Source organism: Aristolochia californica, unplaced genomic scaffold (genome assembly GCF_029961685.1).
Source record: "Aristolochia californica isolate CCGP_79_NKW_82.1479 unplaced genomic scaffold, dmAriCali1.0.hap1 SCAF_11, whole genome shotgun sequence".
Taxonomy (NCBI): Eukaryota; Viridiplantae; Streptophyta; class Magnoliopsida; order Piperales; family Aristolochiaceae; genus Aristolochia; species Aristolochia californica.
Window position 1 is genome coordinate 6,356,867 of NW_027181782.1, and position 24,570 is coordinate 6,381,436.

Genomic DNA, 24,570 nt, shown 5'->3' on the forward strand with positions numbered 1-24,570 from the left:
AGAATTTATCATTTTTGTTAGTCTTTATATTTACTTGTATTCAGTTTGGTAAGGTGCCTAATAGATTGATATTTTCTATTATGCAACTCATGATATTTCCACATAGACCATGAATAGAACTTACTAGTCTTTATAGTTCATACTTTTATGTAAATGTTTTTCAAAGGAGTGAGGAAGAAGGACGATTGAAACAAGAGTATTAGCACCAAAGTTTTGAGGGATTGTCTGTTGGAGAATCAAGTAGGTAGTTAGAATAATAAGAACTGGAAACTTTGGACTACTAGTACATTTTCAAACTCATATGTAATACTATAGAGATTCTCCCTAAATGTGGATAGGATATGAATATAGATAACAAGATGGTTTCTTTATGAGGTTGGGAAACATGGAAATATTTTGTTTTATAGAAAAAAATCCTTTCTGAAGGGGATGAGCTGTTGGTTGTACCCTATAGAGAAGAGGTAGTATTACGCAATTAAATTTCAAAAATTGGGTCACTCCCTTATTTCTGTAAGAAAATTTGTGATGTGACAAATACTCTCCTATGAAAAACTTATGTTCTGACTCAATTTCTTGCTCTCACTTTGTCTCTAAAGTTTTCCATAACCCTCTTGCAGGTTTAGCATAAGAGTAGATATCATATAAACTATTGTTGAGCACTAAGGATCATCAAACCACGACACAAATAATCATTTTTTTCATTTTTGTGTTTAGTCCCTGATCTTCCGAGTTCATGGTCTTTTGGGTTGCTAATGGGAGATTCATTCACAATCACATAAAAACAACTATAAAGTTGTTAACCATTATTTCATATAAAACAACTCTAAAGTTGTTAACTAGTATTTCAAATAAAACAACTATAAAATTGTTAACCAATATTTCATTATCTTTTGCCATCTAGAGAATTTTATTTCATCTAAATGTTCAGGTTTCAATGTTTTGTTCAACGAGTTCTTAGACTTTAACATTAATATTCCAGAAAGCGACTCTCTTTCAAAATTGTTGGAAAAATATCAATCGGATAACTTATATAACACTAGTAAACCTAAAAAATTAATGTTGGTGATGCTGTCACATATAAGACACAGACATGTACATGCATGAGTGTCTCGCAAGAACGTGCACATGTGTCTCACACACGTGATCAAGTAAAAAAGAGTTGTTGAGGTATTTAAACCTCGCATTGCACATGTGGACCTAAGAGAATAGAAGAAAACCTTGGCCTAACGATCAACTATGGACAACATAGAACTTGGGCTTTGAATTGCTTATAAGAAAATGCATAAATATTTTTTCTTCTTCTAGATTGATGCCTAAAATGATATCTTTTGTGAGAAAAAACTCCTTTATAACTGACTACTATTGAAGACGATGAGACCAAAGTAGAGGCATATCTGTCTATTGGATGACAATAAAACAAGATATGATGATGACCGCATAAGCACAATTTCTCAAACTCTATTTTCTATTCCGCACTCAGAAGAGCGAACTTAAACAAAGAACTACCTCAAAGACGATGGTTTCTTTAGAAGATATAAAGAAAAAGTAGTCACTCTAGTTATAAAATGAGGAGTTTATCTATTTTGTGTAGCTAAAGAAGAAATAATCATTTCTCCCAAAACGAGAGGAAAAAAGAAAAACCACTCTTCCTTTTTCTATAGCTTTCGTTTTGTTTTCTCTCTTTCCAGAATGGGGGTGGGGTAATCATGTAAATAATCAACGTAAAATATTTTTTTGGTGGAATTTATGATCCAAATGCAACCACGGACTGAGATCATATCTCGGAAACAGGTCAGGGCAAAGGAGGAAACTCTGACACGTCAGCCTAAGTCCCACGAGGCCCTCGAGAGCGTTAAAAGACCCCAACGTTACAAACTGGGCTCGAGGAACTATGAACGCCGTGGGTCCTAACCCTGTCCCTTGCTTTCTTAGGTCAGGTCGGTCTGGTTGGGTTCCGGCCGAGTCCCTTCACAATGCCTAGCCATAAATGCCACTCGTTAGGGTGATTTTCTGGTCCTTTTAAACAAAATAATGAAAGCGTAGGTGTATAAGAAAGAACCACTCCTTATCTCCCAGACAAGGAACGATTTGGTGAGCTTGATAAAATATAAAATAATTAAGGGAGGAGGAAGGGGGATCTAGAACTGGATGCAGATAGGGAAGGCGGACGACACCAAATTCGCTACTCGTTGTTGTTTTCCTCTCGAAATCTGAAACTTCATTCGATCGGAATTTTGTGAGCGAGAAAAGAAGATGGCGGGTGGCGGTTGCTGTCCGTCCATGGATCTGTTCCGCTCGGAGCCGATGCACCTGGTTCAGCTCATCATTCCTATAGAGTCCGCCCATCGGACTATCTCTTACCTCGGAAATGTCGGGCTTATTCAATTCAAAGATGTATGTCGGAATTTCTATATTCCTTGCCCTCTTTTTTTTTTTTTTTTCTCTTGCATATACTGGGGGTTCATAAATTTGTTATTTTTTTTTTAATGTCTTGATCCTAGTGTAAATTTCTGCCTTCCATAGTTTTTTCTGTTGTTTTTTGCGTAATATACTGGGGTTTCATAAAAGTCTTGATCCTAGTGTAAATTTCTGCCTTCCGTAGTTTTTCCTGTTGTTTTTTTGCGCAATAAACTGGGGTTTCATAAAATTTGTGTTTTTTTTTTAATGTCTTAATCCTAGTGTGAATTTCTGCCTTCCATAGTTCTTCCTGTTGTTTTTTTGCGCAATATACTGGGGTTTCATAAAATTTGTGTTTTTTTTTTTAATCTAATGTCTTGATCCTAGTGTGAATTTCTGCCTTCCATAGTTTTTCCTGTTGTTTTTTGCGCAATATACTGGGGTTTCATAAAATTTGTGTTTTTTTTTTTTAATGTCTTGATCCAAGTGTGAATTTCTGCCTTCTATAGTTCTGCCTGTTGTTTTTTGCGCAAGATTTAGGTCGAGAGTTAGTGCAGCACTTTGAAGAATTTGTACCTGTCATTCAAAACTTAGAAAAGGAACTTGTGCCTGCTTGTATTGTAAACAATATTTTATTAAGTTGAGAAAAGGCTGGGGGAGGGGGGAGGGGCGAGTGAATGATATCGTAGAATGAGTAAATCTAAGAGTATATATTTTTTTTATTTGAATGGGGCATTCAACTTGTTTTGCTATGCCAACTGATCACGTTTTGGCTGGTCTTGTGATATTCGGCTCTTTTCTTCTTTCCTTATTTATCCAATGGAAAGAAAAAGAGTACAAAAGTTGAGCACTACAGAGCGGTGTTCCCCAGTATTGTTTCTCCTTTTAATGTTCCATTTTTCATCTTAACTTGTTTCACAAGAAGTTTTTTTTTACTGTCTTTAGCTGGAAATAACTCCACTAGCTGTGGTACTGAATATGTTATTTCTTTCCCTCCACTTTATTTTTATCATACTTCTTCCTGTCCTTGCTGGTTAATTAATCGAGCACATTTAAAATAAACCTGGAAATTGTCCTATTCGTAATCCTTTATCCTTTTTCTCCCTTGAATACCCTTGCAAGTCTATGTGATAATTTGATATGTTTCTGTCTCTTTTCTTTGCTGTTATCAGCAGCTTTCTTGAAATAAAAATCTGAAAATTGAAATGATCATACTTGGAAGCTATATCTGGCTTCCATTTGTAACTTAGCTATGTTAGGTGTAACAATTAGAGATCTTGAAGTTTCTTGTGTGCAAGCCTCTAGGGAACCTGTGTTACTGCTAGTGAAAAGTCAACCGTCCTTAGTCATTTTACATCTACTGGTTTGGTTGGTATATATGTATTCTTTGAGATGACATGCTAATCCTTCTCTGTATGTGTTGCATCATGATTCTCTGTTTTATTGATTTTTTTTTCTTAATGAGGGTGTCTGCTGCAAACAAGCTTCCTCCTTAATAGTCTTAGACCAATATCTTGTAATAAGGGCCAGTAATGGTATCTCATTGGCAGACCTGAAAATCACATAAAGATTGGAAGACTAGCACAAAACTAGTAAATGGTAAATCAGAATGGAGGAGCCATTCAACCACCTTTAACGTTAGTGAGGCAAGTCTTTCAGGATAATGATTCTGCCTTTTCCTTTCAATATCTCCCTCATTTTTTTTTTCTGGTTCGTCTAATACCAATGAAATATTTTTCAGATTCGTTCATGGGGAGCTTCATGTTTTGGTACATGAAAGCAAAGCTCCGTTTAAATACAGATATACAGACTTTGCTTCTTTTTTTTGAAAGTTCTGTTTCAAACAAAAAAAGAAGCAAAGTTTGTATATCTGTATTAAAAAGAACATAGAGAATCCAAAGAGGAGGAAAAAGTACAACCCAATCCTCAGATACCTGAGGATGTTAGGCGTGCGCCCCCCCCTTGTTGATGATAAAAAATGAATTCACAATCATACCTTTTTGTTAAAGCATTTTCTACAAAATTTCTCAGCTTTACATTGGATTTCTTTTCAATCCTATTTTCAAATAAAGGGTGGCTTATCTCATTCTCCGGTTCTATGTGTATTTTTTTTATTTTTAAATGTTGTACCCCGTATCGTGGCATTCTTAAACTCAAGACCTCAATATAAAAAGCCTCGTTGCCATTGAGCCAAAGGCCAAATACACATGGGCAATGTATTTGTTGGAGTAAATTTCAAATTATTTAGATGGATCTTGCCTCATCTGTTCACTCTGCTATTGGCTCCAAGTGTGCATAGCAAAAATCCACTCAGCCTCATTGAATTTTGGTTCTTGTATGAATACTAACATCTGAGATCACCAATTACTTCTTCCAAGAGTTTATATGGTTTCAATGTGTTGATTAGAGATTATTGATTTTTCTTTTAACAAAATTAAATACTAGTTCCTTGAGAATGTAAGAGTTGGATTACACCTGCCAACACGTCACTCTGTCAAATCAGAACTAAAATGCAAAAATTATAATCCAGTACTTTTGGACTGATTTTTTGGTTGTTAAGTGAGTTCATACAACTGCAACTTATTTATTTGTTTATTTATTTTCTGTATACGAGTTTGTAATGCCTGATGTTGGTCTTTCTTTTCAGCTGAATGCGGATAAAAGCCCGTTCCAAAGAACGTATGCCAATCAGGTATGGATTGGTCTACAACAGAAACCCTGGAATTTTTATTGTTAGATTAGGAATTTTAAAGTCATCCTTTACTTTTGATGTTAATAAGGAATTTTTAAGTTATCATTCTCTTTGGATGTTAATAAGAAATTTTTAAGTAGTCATTTACTTTTGATGTTAATAAGTAATTTTTAATTTATTGTTTACTTTTGATGTTAATAAGTAATCCTTATTTTCTTAGAGGAAACCCAGAGTTCCAAACACTTTAATCAACTATTCCTTGTTGATATCTAGATCTACCAACAGCTGGCTGATTCCCTTGACAAGGAGGGTTTAGGCATCAACTTGTTGTTGCTCTAAAATTGTCCCCATTAGTTGCTGTTCTCTCTCTTTAGCAGCATTCATTTAGATGCTTTCTTATTTAATGTTATAAAATCGTCACCAATCCGGTGAGGTGACTGTGCCGGTCCAACGTGGTTCAACCGGGTCGACCACTGGTATAACATCATGTGTATAAAAAAAAACGTTAAGGGGTGAGGGGAATGCGCTGAGGCCAGCCTTCTCCTGCCTTCTTCCTCTGACTGGAAGGGCCCCCATCCTCCCCTTGGCAGTACATGGAACCTGTAAACAAGCCTGTGTATTCTCCTAAGGATTTCAACAACAAACACGGAATGATTTAACACCTCTGGAACAAGTCAGGCATTCGATATCAACCATGATTGAATTCTTTAACATTCTGGACAGCAACATACTGAACATATTTTCAGCATTGAAAACTGAGGAACATGAATTCAACTGAGTGAACTAGAAAAGAGAATTCACAGATTGATATGTGTCAAAACAAACAGTCCTAGTCCATCCAAGAACTACTTCCACAGAAGCACACAGGTTGGGAGCTAAAGAGGGTCATCTGAAACTCCCACTGGACTTCTCCTGCAGGGATTGGCATCTCAGCATTCAATGGAAAGTCCGGCTCATGACCTTGTAAACCTGACCCTCTGGCCTGGTGAAGCAGCAGAGGCCGATCATGCTTACCTGCAATAGGGGGCCTTTGTGCTAGAGCAATAAATGTGTTCATAATTGTGATGTCAGACTCACACATATTTTTTACGCATGACCTCCTGCAGAGCCTCTAACAGAATCAGTTCCCTCCTTTCTTCCCCCAATTCTCAAACATTCCAGCTCCTCAAAACACTCTCTTTCCCAATTCCTGCAATCAGGTATAACTTCCCCGTCAATTCCTCTCTGTTGGTCAGCAATCGAATGAATGTAAGATCTGATGGCAGCTTTGTTATCGGTCTCTCTCATTTTCTAGTTCGAAGAACGAAAACCACCATGAAGAATGACTCCCTCATTGTGAAGTAAAGACACCGATTTGAAAAGACCCTCTGGCCTGGTGAAGCAGCAGAGGCCGATCATGCTTACCTGCAATAGGGGGCCTTTGTGCTAGAGCAATAAATGTGTTCATAATTGTGATGTCAGACTCACACATATTTTTTACGCATGACCTCCTGCAGAGCCTCTAACAGAATCAGTTCCCTCCTTTCTTCCCCCAATTCTCAAACATTCCAGCTCCTCAAAACACTCTCTTTCCCAATTCCTGCAATCAGGTATAACTTCCCCGTCAATTCCTCTCTGTTGGTCAGCAATCGAATGAATGTAAGATCTGATGGCAGCTTTGTTATCGGTCTCTCTCATTTTCTAGTTCGAAGAACGAAAACCACCATGAAGAATGACTCCCTCATTGTGAAGTAAAGACACCGATTTGAAAAGACCCTCTGGCCTGGTGAAGCAGCAGAGGCCGATCATGCTTACCTGCAATAGGGGGCCTTTGTGCTAGAGCAATAAATGTGTTCATAATTGTGATGTCAGACTCACACATATTTTTTACGCATGACCTCCTGCAGAGCCTCTAACAGAATCAGTTCCCTCCTTTCTTCCCCCAATTCTCAAACATTCCAGCTCCTCAAAACACTCTCTTTCCCAATTCCTGCAATCAGGTATAACTTCCCCGTCAATTCCTCTCTGTTGGTCAGCAATCGAATGAATGTAAGATCTGATGGCAGCTTTGTTATCGGTCTCTCTCATTTTCTAGTTCGAAGAACGAAAACCACCATGAAGAATGACTCCCTCATTGTGAAGTAAAGACACCGATTTGAAAAAACCCTTGACAAGTTGGAAGATCTGGAGATTAAGCAGAGCTTGTTCCTAGAATGGTACAAATGTGTGGAAATCAGTGTTACCAACTTAAAAAGAAGTATGAAGAGGAGTCTGGTTTACAAACAAGGGGCAAGGGGAGGGGAGCAAGCCCCCTCCTTTGTCATGTGTCACGTGGGGACGTGTAATCTGGTGACTGAGTCGGGTCAGCAGGTTCCCTGGTTGAGCCAGACAACCCAGCCGTGTCAACTGGTTTTTGACCCAAATCTGGGTCTTCGATCTGTATGACGCAGACAAGGCACTGGGTCTGGTTGAACCCTGTTCAACTGGCCAGGCAGGTCTAGATTTTATAACATTGTTTTATCCTATTTGTTTTCTTTTGTCTTTCTGATGAAATCTCCTTCATTCAAACAAAAGTTAATCTCTGCTGATACCTGGCATTGTTCTGCTTGTTCTGGACAATATCATGCAGGTCTTTGCCATTAGTGCAACTCTCTCTCTAATTTTTTATGTGATACTTGTGGTTGATGTATGATATGAAAGATTGATGGCATTATTGTGGGTCTCAAACTAGGTGAAGGATAAATGTCTGACCCCAGTAAGTTGTGATTCTGCCACCAAAATGCTATGGCTATGAATCAGAAACATTTAGTTTGAGACCGTTCCTTCTTAATTGACATGGACATATTGCTATTCTAACGATCTCTTTCATTGGTTTTGGGGGGGAGGGAAGTGGTGATATATAACCAGACTACAGGTCATTTTGTTGTTTAATTTACTAACATGCTGAAAAGATAATGACAGCTGGTAGATTCATTTTTGGGAGATTGCTAGGAGAACACAGTTAGCTTATGTAGGTCAGTGTTAGCTGATGGAATGGCAGTATAAGCAATATATTGGTCAATGGGCAAAATTTTAGTAACTGTGGAAGATTCGAAATGACTTGTCAGGGATAAGAAAGTTTCGTAGTTTGTTTAGTACTACTAAGATATCCTCGTTTAAAATATTTTTTGAATTGATAAAAATGATAACAAATAAGGTTGCAGTCCTTAGAAACATCGAAAGGCATTTTCTGGTACGAGGTGAGCTTAAAGCTTTGCCTGTTTCCAGTCAGATCTGCTGTTATTTTCCGTTCATGCTCTCAAAATATAATCAAAGGCTAAAGATGTATTTACATGGTATCTTTGTCATTAATAAGAACATTATTTAAACATAACTGACAGATTGCGAGAAAGGAAAGTTTTTGCTGGAGATTCTGTAAACAGAAGGTGAAATAAGGGAATACGTGCTAAAGTTGATTATCCGCTTAATGCTGAAAATGCCTTCCTTGGTAGTCCAGAGACATCAGGCTTAGGACCACATAACTTATTGTCTCACGTTGTGGCCTTGCGCATGTCCCATGGTGCCTATGGCTCGAGTGAAATAACCGGAGATTCAATTCCAAGTCTAGCACCTTGGATAATACAGATTCTCAAGCAATGGGCCTTATCTCGAGTTGGTTACATACTAGGAAGGAGTTTGCCTCTCTATCGGGCGTTTCCCTTCAGGAATCCGGTTATGGTTTGATCGTGCATATGGTGGGCCCCTGCAGGAATCCGGTTATGGCTACCTGCGATCCTCTCACTTATGACTGCATCAAACTCAATTTTGATGGTAGTGCTTTGGGCGGTCCTGGGCAGGCTGGAGTTGGTGGTGTTTTCAGAGACAACAGTGGAGACCCTATTCTATCCTATGTTGGGCCTGTGGGTATTGTTGATTCAAATATCGCTGAAGTGAGTGCTCTTCTATTTGGCCTCCAAATCTTTAAAGAGCGGCTTCATGGCAAGCTGCTTATCGAAGGAGACTCAAAGACTATCATCAGCTGGTGTTCAAAAGATAGCTCCTCCCCTTGGCGCCACGAGCCAATCACTGACTGTATTGCTGACATTGTGTCATCCATTCATTGTAATTGGAACCCCGTTCCTAGATCAGCCAATTCTTTGGCTGATAAATTGGCAAAATTCAGAACCTCCTATCAATCTTTCATTGTTTGGAAAGGCTTTCCTTCTTGTAATCTGCTCGTTTGAGCTCTCTTAATAAAATTCATCATCATTTAAAAAAAAACAAAAAAAAAACAACATTGTGGTCTGTCAGATAGAAGAGATGCCACAGAGTTTGATGCAGGGAGCTCTTTGCTGGGAATGTTAACTTGTTGAAATTAGTATCCATATATATTTTGTTGTATCCATGTGTTTGTTGGACAAACTTTATTTTTTATTTTTTATTTTTTATTTTTTATTTTTTATAAAGATGTATATATATTAACAAGAGAAAATTTACAAAGGGAGAGGGAGCAGATCCCTAACAACAATAGATTGCAGGGATGCTCCCTGCTTGGCTAACACATCTATAACTGAATTTGCATGTCTCAGAATGTGAGACCAAGTACAAGAGAGTAGTGAGGTAATATCTAAAATCTCCTGAAAGATGTCTCAATGGTGCCACAGTGGAGGGGAAGCACACTCGCACCATCCAAAGACCACCTTCAAGTCCCCTTCAATGTGAGGACCATTGCAATTGTCTCTGAAAATGTGAAGCCCATTAAGGAGGCCATAGAGCTCAGCTGGCGTTGAATCGGAAATGTGTAACAGGCCGGCATAAGAGAAACACTGATTGCCAGATGGATCCAAAATAACTCCCCCAAAACCAGTGATCCCCGGATTGCCGAGAGAAGAGCCATCAAAATTCAACTTTGGGTAACTAGCTTCCGGGAGGGTCCACTCCTGCATGACTTGAACCTTGGTCCCAAAGTGCATATTTGCCAAATTATTCCAGTTATCACAAATAGAGGTACCCTTGAAGGAAGAAAAAGACTTCTTAGTTAGAAACCGGGTGGAGATTTGCCCCGACTCCCTGTCCTCTACTCTTACTTTTGATTCACTTTTAGCATCGAAACGCTTCTAGTTACGTTCATTCCAAAGCCCCCACGAGACGAAACTGACACATGTGGAGATCATTACTTTACCGAGATCAGGAAGGGGATAACCAATGATCGACTTGTTGAAGGAGATCAAATAAGCTGATATATAGAATTGCAGCCCCAACTTGCAGAGAACAGAGGTCCACACATTCCATGAGGAGTACTGTAGAAGAATATGACTGGCGGTTTCAGCCTCAACATTGCAAAAAGGACAAGAGGGGGTCGATAGATGGGTGACCCCTTCTTCTAAACACATCTGCCGTGGGAATCTAACTCTGGCAAGCACTCCACATGAAGAATTTTATCTTTGGGGGTGCACAGAGATGCCATACAAAGTAGATATCATGCTCCCTTTGTGTCGAATCTTAGCCATTAATATAACTGTATGCAGATGAAACTGAAAAAGTGCCGCTTTTGTTAGGCCACCAAATGAGCTTGTCCACATTGGAAGGTCTCATTTTGACAAAATTCAGAGAATCCAATAAACGACTCGCTTCCATGGCCTCCAAGTCAGAAAGACCCCTTCGGGGATGTAGGCTCAGACCACCCCCCTCAAAAGCATCGGCAACTGACATCTCCCTTTGTGTAGAAAGGAGGAATAGATTCCTGAAGGAATTCCGCAAAGGCTCTTGCCCCTTCCACAAATCATCCCAAAATTTAAGAGATCTACCGCTTCCAACATAGAATCTACTGGCTGAGGAAATTTTTTTGAAGAAGTGAGTACAGTGATCTCTATATTGAGGATAACCCTCTCCGATTTCCACCAGACATCCACCATGGAGAATTCCAACCCAACTTGACATGAACCATATCCTTCCAAAGGTTATAAGAATTAGTATTGAACTTTCATATCCATTTAAAGAGCAGAGCTTGGTTCATTTCCTTTGATTTTTGAATCCCCAGTCCACCCAATCTCTTTGGCAGACATACTTCATCCCATATGACCAAGTGATATTTAAATGTATCACTTAATCCCCTCCAGAGAAATCTTCTTTTCATCTTATCCATGATTTTACTTATGGAAGAAGGGCAAGGCATAACTTGGGATGCCCACAATACAAGACTTAAGGAGGATTAACCTTCCAGCTTTGCTGAGGAGATGCTCCTTCCAGGTTGCTAATCGGGACTCAATTTTTTCGACCACCAGGTTCCATAGACTTTGGGATATACGCCCATCAAAGAGGGGGAGGCCAAGGTATGTTGCTGGGAGGCTAGTAATTGAACAACCAAATAAATTGCTATCTCTGCAAGAAGCTCAGAGCCAACATTGAATCCTATGAGAGAGGTTTTCCCCCAATTAACTTTCTGCGCAAATGTTAATTCAAAAAGGCCCAAAACTGCTTTGATCTTTCTGGCTCCATCAATATTTCCGATTCCAAATAATAAGGTATCATCCGCATACTGAAGAATAGGAATATTAAAAACCTGTTGGGGACTAGTGGGGGGGAGCCATCCAAGATTAATGGCCGAATAAAACATAGCGGAGAGGAATTCTGCTACTATATTGAATAAGAGCAGAGAAGGAAGGTCACCTTGTCTGATCCCCCTGGTTCCGTTGAATTACCCACAGACCAAACCATTGAGGATGAGGGAATAGGATGCCAAGCCCACACAACTCCTGATCCAAAAATGCCATTTTTCTCTGAAACCCATTTTTTCCATTATCTCGTCAAGCAGGATCTAATTTACTCTATCGAAAGCTTTTTCAAGATCAAGCTTAAGGGCGATTTTCGGTTCCTGGTTATGCAGGAAATGATCCATAAGCTTGTGAGCTGCCATGGTGGAATCTAAAATTTCTCTCCCCTTAAGGAAAGCGCCTTGCCCTCTGTGGTGACAATAGGGAGCAATACTTTTAAACGGTGAGCCAGGATTCTTGCGATAATTTTGTACGCACTCGCCTCTATATTTCCTTTTTTTTTTTTGTTAATATATACATCTTTTTTCAATTTTTTTTTGTATGCACTCATAACAAGCCTGATTGGGTGAAAATTCTCTGGTTTCTCAACACTTGCTTTTTTCAGAACCAAAGTGATAAAAGATGCACCAATGCTTGTTGGACTGACTTGAAAAAATGTTTCATTCTATGGGCTGAAAGCAGATTAAATTAGCTTTAGAGGCTTGATCACAGTTTTGTACAAATATCAGACCTGGTGCCTGGATCTTTATCTCATTGGTTCAGGTTTAGAAAGAGCAAGTTGCATAGGTGTGAATTGACAGCCTCTTTCTGCTTATATCTGTTGTAAAGATATTCTTTATTTTATAAACCTTGGTTGCTGATGTAAATTTTCTCTTTCATTTTCAAAGGATGTAAGCATAAAGCTTCTTGTGCTTTGGCTAATTGTCACTGTTTAAATAGTATAACATAACTTGCGAAGTTGTTTTGGCTTTTCAATTTTTTTAGTTGATATTATCTTCTGTTCACAGATTAAAAGATGTGGTGAGATGGCTCGTAAACTACGTTTTTTTAAGGAACAAATGACCAAGGCAGGGTTATCCCCTTCAGCAAATCCCACATCACGTCCTGATATTGATCTAGACGATCTGGAAGTAAGTTGATTATGTATGATGTGGTTTACTTTTTTTTTCCCAAACATTTTGTATTGCTTTTGTTTTGTTAAAAAGAATGTTGTTTGGTTAAAAATAGATTAAACTGGGAGAACTTGAAGCAGAGCTGGTAGAAATAAATGCAAACAGTGAAAAGTTGCAGCGGACTTATAATGAGCTAATGGAATACAAGTTAGTGTTGCAGAAGGTATGAGGTCCCATGGTTTTAACCTTTTATATATACATATATTATCTATTTATTTAATTTATTTGAAGCAAGTAATACAGCTAATTTATTTAAATTTATAACTATACCTTGGCAAAAGGATTGATAATATGTGCATTTCCAAGTTTATATGTTGTCCATGTTTGTGATATTTTTTTACCAATATAATCACTGTAACGCCTTGTAGTTTGGGATGCTTATAACAGTTGACTTTCTCTATTTTGTGTCTAGGCTGGTGAGTTTTTTTACTCTGCTCAGAGTAGTGCTACAGCGCAGCAGAGAGACTTAGAAGCACGCCAAGCTGGTGAAGGATCTATAGACAGTCCTCTATTGGAGCCAGTATAGTTTGTTTGACTTCACCAACTTGCTAAGACTTTTTTTATTTTCTTCTGTTGAATAATGGTGCAAATTCTATTTTTTCAGGAAATGTTTATGGATCAATCAAAACAAGTTAAACTAGGGTTTATTAGTGGTCTTGTACCCAAAGAAAAGTCGATTGCATTTGAGAGGATTCTGTTCCGCGCTACCAGGGGTAACTTATACCTCAAACAATCTGTTATTGAAGAGCCTGTCTTAGATCCTGCGTCTGGGGAGAAGGTACTTCTTTTGTGTTTTCTTTTATTAGATAATATATTTTTAACTGGTGACTTAAACTTTGTTTAAGGCTTACACAAATGAGAGGAGCAGAGCTCTTTTTTCTTTTTCTTTTTACTTTTTACAAGCTGGAGGTCTTTTAATGCTAATGTGCTCATGTTAAGAATCTATTTTTTCATTGTACATAAATAAGTGTGAGCCCTTAAGTGTTATATCGTTATGAATTTTCAAATGTTATATTCTTCTTTGAGTTAGTTTTTTTGTAAAACGTAGAAGTATGAGTATTTCATTCTATGGTGTGAAATGTAATAAAATTGTTAGACAAATTATCGTGAAAGCTTTTTTAAGCATTCTCATATCTTTTTTGTCCGAATTAAATGGAGGCGACTATCATTTTGAGTCAGTAGTATATACATAATGCAAAGAATGAACTAACATTACTTAAAAAGAAAGATAAAAAACGACAGTCAGTGTCAAAGTTGGCTAATGACAGAAGATTGGATGCTAAAAGATGTGGACTTCTTCTCTTAAGAGCAGGGTTGATATCAGTAGTGCATTTTCTTCAAACTGTAAAATATCTTAAGTCTTTTGTGTATTTGGCTTTGAGCTATTTATTGTTTTGACAAATCTTGTTTGTATTTTTTTGTCTCATGCAACCTCTTATATTACTTATCCGCAGGTCGAAAAAAATGTTTTTGTGGTCTTCTATTCAGGGGAAAAAGCAAGGAGCAAAATATTGAAGATTTGTGAAGCATTTGGAGCCAATCGATACCCTTTTTCAGAAGACATGAGCAAACAAAGACAGACTATTGAAGAGGTATGCGAATTCAGCATTATTATCTTTTTCTCTCTTTCTTTTTATTTTTATTTTTTAGAAATAGAATTTTGGCATTGTTTTAGTTTCGGTTATTGGGGTAGAATTTCCGTTATTGCCTGAATCTTTTAAGTTTGTGTTTTGGGTAATTTATTCTCTTTTCTGTTGACTATTTCTGCCCAATGTTATTTCTTTTGAAATAAAGGGTCTTCCTAGTGGCATGTGCCATTTGAAATGATATTCCTGAAGTCTGAAGGCTTCCTTGCTATGTTTTTTCAGCAATAAAAACAGCAGTACATATTGTCATTATTTGTAATCTTCAGTAACTGCAATGATCAACTTGATGTTTGGAAAATTTCTGCTACCAGGTTTCAGGAAAACTCGAGGAGCTGAAGACTACAATAGATGTTGGACTAATGCATAAAGATAATTTACTGAACTCCATTGGATACCAATTTGAGCAGTGGAACCTTTTGGTACATTTCTCTTAGTAAACTTTTATTATGTTTTTCTTTTAGATAAGCAGATCTTTTATTCCAAGAGATGGTATTAAAGCAGCAGTTACTTTGCTTGCTGGATTCAGGTGAGGAAGGAGAAATCAGTGTACCACACCTTGAACATGCTAAGTATTGATGTGACGAAGAAATGTCTTGTTGCAGAGGGTTGGAGCCCTGTTTTTGCATCGAATCAGGTGAGTAGTACTCCATTTTCATTTGTAATTCATATGTTGTGATTTTTCAAGCAGTTTTTGTGCTGTCACATGCAGATGGTAATCTTGGCAAAGTATGAAGATTTTAGTTTAAATTTTTTTTTTTGAAACATAAAATATCATTAAAATTGAAACTGGAAATCTGGATTGCTTTGGCTCAATGGTCTACTTAGGAGTTCGTATTGTGAGATTTTGGTTTTTACTTTCGCCACGACTGGTGTATCTAGGGTGTATGTGTGTATAACAAATATTAAAAAAAATTTGAAATCTGAGACATTCAGACATTAAAACTAGATTAGAAAAGCATATATCACTTCTGATATGGAGAAAAGTTGTATTTCTTTAATAATTTGAGCTGTGGAATAGGAGAACAAAAGAAGAAAGTCACACCAGTGAAAGTGACAAATGAGAATTGACAACTTTTGCAACCAAATAGAAATAAAACAGTCTGTTAAGGAATAATCCCACATGGATTAGTGAGATCAAAGATCTTGTATTTATTAGTTGGAAAAAAGGTTTCCTAAGATGACTAGTCATTTTGAGATAGGCCTTGGACCCAACTTCACATGGTATCAGAACAAGTACTCGTATGTGGGTTTCCACCCAAATTATCCACGTGCCTATAAGCGAGGGTGAGTGTTAAGAAATAGTCCTACATGGATTAATGAGACCAAAGATTTTGCGTTTATTAGTTGGAAAAGAGGTTTCTTAAGAGGACTAGTCATTTTGGGATAGGCCTTGGACGCAATTTAACAGTCTAACATTATTAAAACAGGGAGGGTCCATCAATTCAAAAAGTAGAATTATTGAATTGCCTACCCCAAATCATTAAGCAAAAATACTAAATAGTAGAAGTATTTTAATTTCACAAGATTGCTGAGCCACATAATTTTTGTAACAATCAGAGGCTCAAGTTGCTAGAAAATGCTGGATCGTTAGTATGATCCTTTGTACAGGAACCTTAATGGTGTAACACATAACCTTAAGCAGTAACAAAACCCATATGCTTAACTTACACACTATTCATACCATGGACCATATTAACCAAATTTACGTTTGACCTGTGCAGATTCAGGATGCACTGCATCTGGCAGCTGTTGATAGTAACTCACAAGTGGGGACCATTTTCCAGGTTCTGCTTACAAGAGAGTCTCCACCCACATACTTTAGGACAAACAAGTTTACTTCTTCTTTTCAAGAGATTGTGGATGCCTATGGGTGAGTTTTGCTTTTGATCTGTTTGGTCAGGGATGTGTTTATGGATAAAGTGTTCCTTACGGTCAAGGTCCAACATCTTTCTGAGCATTCCTTAATTCCAGTGATTTTTTTTAGTAGCAGGATGTAGTAAAAAATAAGTCCCAAATTATTTGTACATTTTTATGTTTTGAATGTTTATTGATTTAAATATTTAATCTTTTCAAATACTAAATTTCTTTATCTTATATATTTATGGCTTTGTTAAGATAATAGTGCTGTGTTTTTCTGCTAAAGTAATGGGGACTCCTTCCTCATCATACCCTAATGTTTTCTTGTATTTTCTGCTGAAGTAATAAAAACCTTCCATGAAAAATAGCTGTATTTTTTTGTCAAAGTCAATCTACCAGTTTTTTTTTTTTTTTTTTTTGTCTCGGACACATGAATACTCGAGTTGGATTGGAACTCACCAGTCTAGTGGCTGGACTTGGGGCGAGTTGGTGGGGACTCGGAAGGAACAGAGGTGGGTCGAGCCTCACCCCTTAACTTGGCTCACCTAGTTCCAAATCCTATCCGACTTACCCAAGTTGCAAGTCGACTCAACGAGACAAACAAACGTGCAATCTACCAAAAAAGAGTGTTGCAAGCTACACAGTTGAAAATTTTGACACTAGACATTGCAGCTCAGGTGTCATGATGTGTTTGCTTGTGCATAGGTGCTTATGGTGCATGCCAAGTAAGCTAAAGGCCATGTCTTCATAAAGCAAAATGCTTCCCATTCTTTTTCACTTTCTGTCTCCTCACTTGGTGCAGCTGCCATTCATATCTTTGTTCCTTCTCTCTTTTTTTTTTTTTTTTTTTTTGAAATGATGCTAAATTTTATTAAGACAAAACTCAAACGAGAAAATTACAAGGGGGAAGCCTTCCCAAACAATTAGAGATAGCTGGGAGGTTCAGAATTTTGCCAATTTATCAGCCAAAGAATTAGCTGATCTAGGAACGAGGTTCCAATTACAATGAATGAATGACACAATGTCAGCAATACAATTAGTGATTGGCCAGTGGCGCCAAGGGGGGGAGCTATCTTTAGAACACCAGCTGATGACAGTCTTTGAGCCTCCTTCGATAAGCAGCTTGCCTTGGAGGCATTCTTTGAAGATTTGGAGGCCGAATAGAAGAGCACTCACTTCAGTTGTATTTGAATCAGCAATACTCACTGGCCCTGTTCCTTCTCTCTTATAACCCTCTTGCTATCTTTTTCCCTTACCCTTTTCATCTCTCCTTCCTCTCTTCTCTGGTTTTTTGTTCTTGCTTTTCAATGACCTACCAGTATATCATTGGCCTCTCATTGGCTACTAACTAGTGGCTCTGTCACCACACTTTGGGGAGTAAGGCAAGGCTGGAAGAGGAAGAGAGGGGGAGAAGAAAGAGAAAGAAGAAATAAGAGTAGTAGGAGGTGGGCAATGAGGCAGAGAAGGTGTCATGCAGGCATAGGGGAAGAAAAAGAAAAAAGAATATTTACTTTAAAAGTAGTTTTGTATAATTAGGGGGATTTTTCATTAACTTCCATGCTTTGTCCACATGTATGGAGTGTACATTATTGTTTCTGAGATAGTTCTCATAACCTTTGAGTCAACTTTTTTTTTTTTTTTTTGTTTCCTTCCTATGGTGTGGTAATAAATCTTAAAACAAATATCCTGTACAGTTGTCCTGGAGCATAATGGATAACTCGTGTCTTTTGTTATTACAGGGTGGCAAAGTATCAAGAAGCAAATCCTGGTGTTTATACAATTATTACATTTCCATTTTTGTTTGCTGTCATGTTTGGTGACTGGGGCCATGGGATATGTTTGCTACTTGGAACATTGTATTTCATAATCCGTGAAAAGAAACTATCTACTCAGGTGAGAGTGAAACCTGCACTAAACACTCTTCATAATCTAACTGAAGCATTCTTCATTACAGTGGCCTTTGTTATTTCTTTTGTCATTTTTATTTACATTTCAATGCATACTTTTCTTAGTTTTCACTCTTTGAGGTTAACCATTTTTCTCTTGTGATGACTGTTTACAAGTCTTTTCATTCTTTGGATGCTTCTGTGATAAGAGTATTAACATTGTTTGAGACAATTTGCTCAATGTTTCTATTTAAATTTGAATTTTTTCCTTCAAGAACTACATTAAGACAAGTGGCATGGTTAGGGTTGTCTTTGTGAAGTTTTCATGCCCTATATTTATTTTGAAAGGGCCACCATTGATCTTGTTGATTTTGTACACCATTGTTGAGTTTATTCTCCTTGTATAATTTATATAGCATTAGAAGTAGTTTTTTTCTTCACGAAAAAAAATGCTTTATTTCATTCAGTGTGGGGTTTTCCTCAACCTGTATTGTTGAATGGTCATTTCTATATGATGGACATGAAGAATGGATGTACAATGATAAGACTCTTCTTTTAAAGTGGTTAGATGTTATTTAAGTGACATTAACTTGGGATTGGTTGAAACTGGTAGGACAAGGCCCTTTGATTACTATTTGTCTCTAATGTCAGTGACGAAGCAGAAATGTTATGGATTGTCTACTTCTTGTATTCACTATGTGCTTTAAGATACATCACATTTGGGTCATACTTTTCTTTTTATTTATCTGTTTCCAATCTTTGTCATTGTTGCACAACATAGCAGCATTTTTCATAAGGGATCGCCCTTAAGAAATTAAATGAAGCAGAGGATATGTTGTGGAACCATTCAGGCTATTCTGTAAAGAACCATTTACAGGAGCCTGCTTAGAAAAAAAGTGTAGAGATGGGCGAATGGAAAAGGACAAATTGGTCAATAAATTAAAGTTAGCAACCGTGCAACTTGTTAGTACCTTATAGCAGAACCATGACCTATGGTTCTCAAAAAAAAAAAAAAAGGATTACAATTTCAATTCGTAATTTTATAGAATTTTTTTAAGGTGGGTGGTAATAATTTGACGATGAATGAGAAGCATGTCTATTGTTGATTGGGCGTTTACCTCAATGGTCACGTGGGCGTTTTCTAAAATAAGGCCTTTAGTTAGAATCTCACTGGGGGAAAGGGGTGTAGTCTGTGTTTTTAATCAACATTTGAAAAAATTAACCTGATGATGAATGAGAAGCAAGTCAATTGTGGTGCCTGGATTCATAACCCTCATATCTTATTGGTCTTAATGGAAAATGCGTAATCTCAAAGTCGGCTCCAGCTATTCTTGAATAATCTGGTCAGTGCATGTTCACTCTTTTAGAAACCAACTATCTATTAGTTTTCTACTAGTTCATCAGGGGATTATCTAACTCTCAGAAATTATTGGTGAAGCAGATATTTTTCTTTTCTTTTTCGTTTTTTGTTTTTGTTTTTGTGCATGACGGTAAAGTAGAAAATTGACAGTATGTATGATGGATAAATTTCTATAATAATCAAATTATGAATGCTGAATGGGTGTTGTCACTTCTCGAGCAGTTTGGCTAGTTCTGATCCTCAATTGCTGTTCTTATTTCGCAACCCTCAATTGCTGTTCTTATTTGGCAACATGGCTGCTTATATCTACCTTACCTCTTCTTATCTTCCTTGCAATTCCTCTGAAAGGCTTGAGTTAACTGAATCCTGCTTGTCCTGAAACAGAAGCTTGGAGACATTCTGGAGATGACATTCGGTGGGCGTTATGTTCTTCTTATGATGGCCTTGTTTTCAATATACACAGGATTTATCTACAATGAGTTCTTTTCTGTCCCTTTCAATATCTTTGGTCCATCTGCCTATGAATGTCGGGATCCTACCTGCAGGTATTTGAACAAATTTCTCAATTATGAAAAGGGCCTCAGGACTTGATTGCTTGGTATAACTTCTCATCTGCTCATTCTTTGCCCTTCAGTGATGCTTCTGTAGCAGGCTTAATCAAGGTCCGTGACGCTTATCCATTTGGAGTGGATTCTCAATGGCACGGTAGTCGCACTGAGCTGCCATTTTTGAATTCATTGAAGATGAAGATGTCTATCCTTATTGGAGTCGCCCAAATGAATCTTGGTATCATCTTGAGCTATTTCAATGCTCAATTCTTTGGAAACCACCTGAATACGTGGTAAGATATTGGCTTGTTTCTCCTTCCTGTAGGCATGTTTTGTTTATCAGAGAGATATTAACTTGTTTTTTAATATTTCCTCCAGGTTCCAGTTTCTTCCACAGCTGATTTTCCTTAATGCTTTGTTTGGGTATCTTTCACTTCTTATTGTTTGGAAGTGGGTCAGTGGCTCAAAAGCTGATTTGTACCACATAATGATTTATATGTTCCTGAGTCCAACAGATGATCTTGGGGAAAACCAGCTTTTCGTTGGCCAGAAGACACTTCAGGTGGAACTTGTTTTATGTCTGATACAACTTTTGTTCTTTGATACAATTCCACTAAATTTATCTGTTCTTGTATGTGCTAGCTTGTTTTACTGTTGCTGGCACTCATTTCTGTTCCGTGGATGCTACTTCCAAAACCTTTTCTTATGAAAAAGCAATATGAAGAGGTAATTGTCTATAAGTTTTCCTTTCTTGTTATGTGGATCTGTAGTCTTTTTCAGCTATTATTATATGCCTTCTATAGAACCCTATTTCAAAATATACTGATGCTATTGTTATATCAGAGGCATCGAGGTCAAGCCTATACCATGCTCCATGGTGCAGATTCTGAATCATATGATATGGAACCAGAACATGGGTCTCATGGTCATGAGGAGTTTGTCTTCAGTGAAGTTTTCGTACACCAACTTATACATACAATAGAATTTGTTCTGGGCGCTGTGTCCAATACTGCTTCTTATCTTCGACTCTGGGCTCTAAGGTATACTGATTTTATATGACAAATGTGAATTGCTCTTGAGTATTCACCATTGAATGGTACATCTAAATGGGGGTTATATGATAGCTGACAACATTTCACTGGAAGAACCATCTGCATAAAAAGTATTTGCATGGGAAAAACACATAATCAAATGGTGCAACATTCAAGAGAAAAAGAAAATGATGGTATACTAACTTCAGAGGTGAATTTTAAACATGGCTTAAAAAAAGCAAACTTGAGTTGCTAGAATTTTTCAGTAATTATTGAAGTCTTGCACTTGTAATATCTATGGTGGGATTCCTGAATTGATAGCTATAGTTTGCAGTGTGTGTCGAGTAGAACTTCTCCAAAAAGGGAATCCTAAAATCTGTGCAAGAATAAAAACCTCTTGTTTTTACTCTTCGTATTACACTTTTTGAATCTGACTCTTGATTTGCTGGACCTGTCTCAGTCTTGCTCATTCAGAGTTATCAAGTGTATTCTATGATAAGGTTTTAGTACTTGCTTGGAGGTAAAGTTTTAAGCAGTCTGTGCTTTAATCTATTTTTACATTAGAGTGAACAGATATTACTGCATGGGATCCGAAGTACTAATTCTGCAATCTGTGTTCTTCATACAGCTTCAACAATGTCATTATCCTCATTGTTGGCATCATCGTCTTCGTCTGTGCAACTGTTGGTGTGTTGCTTGTGATGGAAACATTGAGTGCATTCCTCCATGCTTTGCGACTTCATTGGGTGGAGTTCCAGAACAAGTTCTATGAAGGAGATGGATACAAATTTCACCCATATTCGTTTGCTTCTTTAGGAGATGACGAAGATTAATGGAAGTAGCAGCAGCTGTAGTGAGTCTTAGATGCTAAGATTATGTAACTTCGTTTTTATTTAATTGAAGGGCTCTAAGAAATGCATAGCCATGTATGTGTGCAACAGTCGGCTTGCCAATTCTGTTGTTGTTTTACCGAGTGAATAAAGGTGAGCCCGCTCTCTTTTATGTGAGGGGGGACACTTACATGTATAGGTGCTTTGTGTTGATCCACTTTTGATGCGTCTCCGTTTGAGGGAGAGGAAAATCTTTCAATCTTTTGCAGTCTTTCAAGCTCCCCAAGTTTCCTATTGAGAGTCCCACCTTGCTCGTTAGTTCTCTCTTCTGTACCATGAATATGGATGTTAAGGACACCAAAGGAAAATTGGTTCTCTTTTATTATTTCCACTGCCTAAATTATGACTGGTTGGTGCTTTGACTCGTACATAAATGAACTTATTACTATTGGGTAGATGAATTATATTGGTTGTATTTCTTAGTGGATCTAATAAGGTACATCACTCAACACATTAGGATAACAAAGCCAAAAGGTAGCTCCAAATAGGAGACTCATAGCATGCCCACTAACCTAGAGAGTGGAGGCCCCAAAAAGGTTTTAAAGGAGGGTTACAACAGAAAATTATATAGCAAAAAAGGGTTGATAAAAATTAATTATAAAAATAAAATTAATTATAAAACAAAAGAAAAAAATATACATTATTTATAACTTAGCCTTTTACAAATGAATTGGTCTTGATGACTCTTTATGCTCATTATACCGTGTTGGGTTGAATTGTCTTGTTGTTTGTCCAGGTGACTTCCCAAAGAGGGGTTTGAGATTTCACAATTTAACCTTAGTGTGCACATATTTAAGTAAATGTAAATGCAAGAAAAGTAAGAGATATTCACATACAACAATAACACAAGATTTTTTATTTTCGATTTTCTCCTATTGGTATCCACTGCCCAAAAACCCAGGCTTAAGAAATTTCACTATTATAAGCTCTATTTCCTTGGAATTTATACGTTTCGGTTATCTCTCAAGCCACATGTATGCTCAAATATACAATTATAAATCAATTTTTCCTCAGATTAACTATGACTCTAGCTCTAGCAAGTATTTTTATCTAGATTTTGAAAAGGTTCTAGATGAATCAATCATGAAGTTGAAAAATTACAAAACAAAGAAAAACTTATTTACAGCTGTTGAGGGACAACCTTCTCCTTTGAAATGTCCAAGCCTCCAGCCTTTGATGCATAATGGTGATGATTTAGGAGCTTGACTATATGAAGGTAGGGAGAAGAATTAGATTTGCAAGGAAGGTTTTTTCTTTCTAAAAATTGGACTTAGGAAGAAATTTCAAGTTTCAGAGCATTCAATGTAGTGGATATGCCGATAAATGCTCATTAGCTTCTCAAAACAACATTTGGTGGGGCATTTATAAGTTCCCGAAGCCAAACTAGACAATTTTTATCAGTTTGCAAAAAAACTGACTGTACATTGAGTGATAAGTGCAAAATATTGATTGATAAATCAAGTGTAACTACTATATTTTAACCGAAAATGACTTATTAATCGATGATATCATCATTAAATATCCTTCTGAATGATTGATCAATCAAAATTCCTATTAGTAGTACATAACAAGTATGCTCAATCAATGGTGTTGCAATATTCGATCATGCTTTATGTCCTTGGTTGGCAAACTTCTATATGATCGATCAATATCAAGTGCTTGATCGATCAACCAAGATAAGTTTACAATACCTGGACATCATTGATTGATAAATCCACAGGGAATGATCGATTATGCTTTATAGCACATTTTGGGCAAGTTTTGGTTGATTGATCAATTGATCCTGATTGATTGATCATGCTTTATATGTTTAGCCAGCACACTTCTGGTTGAATGATCATTGGCAGATGTTGATCGATCAATCTAATACCAATTCACTAAGTAGATTTTTAAAGCATGATTAAAAAATGATCCTAAGTGATTCTAACATGTTAAGAATATGTGTACATCAGTAAAACATGTAGAAGTGTAATTTTGTTCTAAAGCTCCAAAAATTTCATTATACCTCAAGTTTAGAAGGTTAGAGGTAGCTCCCTTACATAGAGTGAGTTTTGTGATTTTCATGACTTCCTAAACTCTAGTCTTCAATTCTTTACTTCTTTCTGAGGGTATCTCTTCAATATGACTTTGACACGATTGAATAACTCGAAGTCTTTTAGAAGCTTTTGCTAGTGCTTTGCATAGACCTTTGACTTTTGTACCTCTTGAAGGAAATGCATATGTTATGCTACAATTTCTAAAGTTAAATTGATTGAGTTTTGTAATCATCAAAATAAAGATGAGAGTCAACACTCAGTCAACAATCTCCCCCTTTTTTATGATGACAAAACCTAATTATTAGAAGATGGGCCCAAGCCCACATGACCAAAGAAGACCCACACGTCCAAGTATGTGGAAGATGGGTTCAAACCCACAAGAACAAGGAAGGCCCACACATCCAAGAGAGGAGAGGTAGAAGATGGGCTCAAACCCACATGCCCACACAGTGGTGGCATGATGATAAATAAAAAGCCATCTCATAAAGATGACATTGATATAATTAGTTTTAAGTTTTAGGAAAATTATTGTAATATTATAAT

General features: G+C 37.2%; 1 protein-coding gene across 1 annotated transcript; it reads left to right on the forward strand.

The window, feature by feature from the left end:
• Positions 1–2,052: 2,052 nt before the first annotated feature.
• On the forward strand, positions 2,053–22,316 carry LOC137944348 (V-type proton ATPase subunit a3-like). Its single transcript, XM_068790007.1, has 18 exons — positions 2,053–2,394; positions 5,045–5,089; positions 12,609–12,731; positions 12,829–12,936; positions 13,186–13,293; positions 13,378–13,551; positions 14,228–14,365; positions 14,731–14,838; positions 14,946–15,053; positions 16,141–16,289; positions 18,016–18,169; positions 19,907–20,067; positions 20,157–20,363; positions 20,449–20,632; positions 20,713–20,796; positions 20,914–21,110; positions 21,562–21,621; positions 21,730–22,316. The coding sequence occupies exons 1-18, from the start codon at positions 2,254–2,256 to the stop codon at positions 21,932–21,934; spliced, it is 2,454 nt and encodes an 817-aa protein (XP_068646108.1). The 5' UTR covers positions 2,053–2,253; the 3' UTR covers positions 21,935–22,316.
• Positions 22,317–24,570: the final 2,254 nt, after the last annotated feature.

What these genes read in the sequence shown, in the direction of transcription:
- LOC137944348 (XM_068790007.1), top strand. Translation starts at nt 2,254, where the DNA reads ATGGCGGGTGGCGGTTGCTGTCCGTCCATGGATCTGTTCCGCTCGGAG. An exon ending in AAAGAACGTATGCCAATCAG is followed by an intron (nt 5,090 to 12,608) that starts GTATGGATTGGT and finishes TTCTGTTCACAG; the next exon opens with ATTAAAAGATGTGGTGAGAT. An exon ending in TTGGCCAGAAGACACTTCAG is followed by an intron (nt 20,633 to 20,712) that starts GTGGAACTTGTT and finishes TGTATGTGCTAG; the next exon opens with CTTGTTTTACTGTTGCTGGC.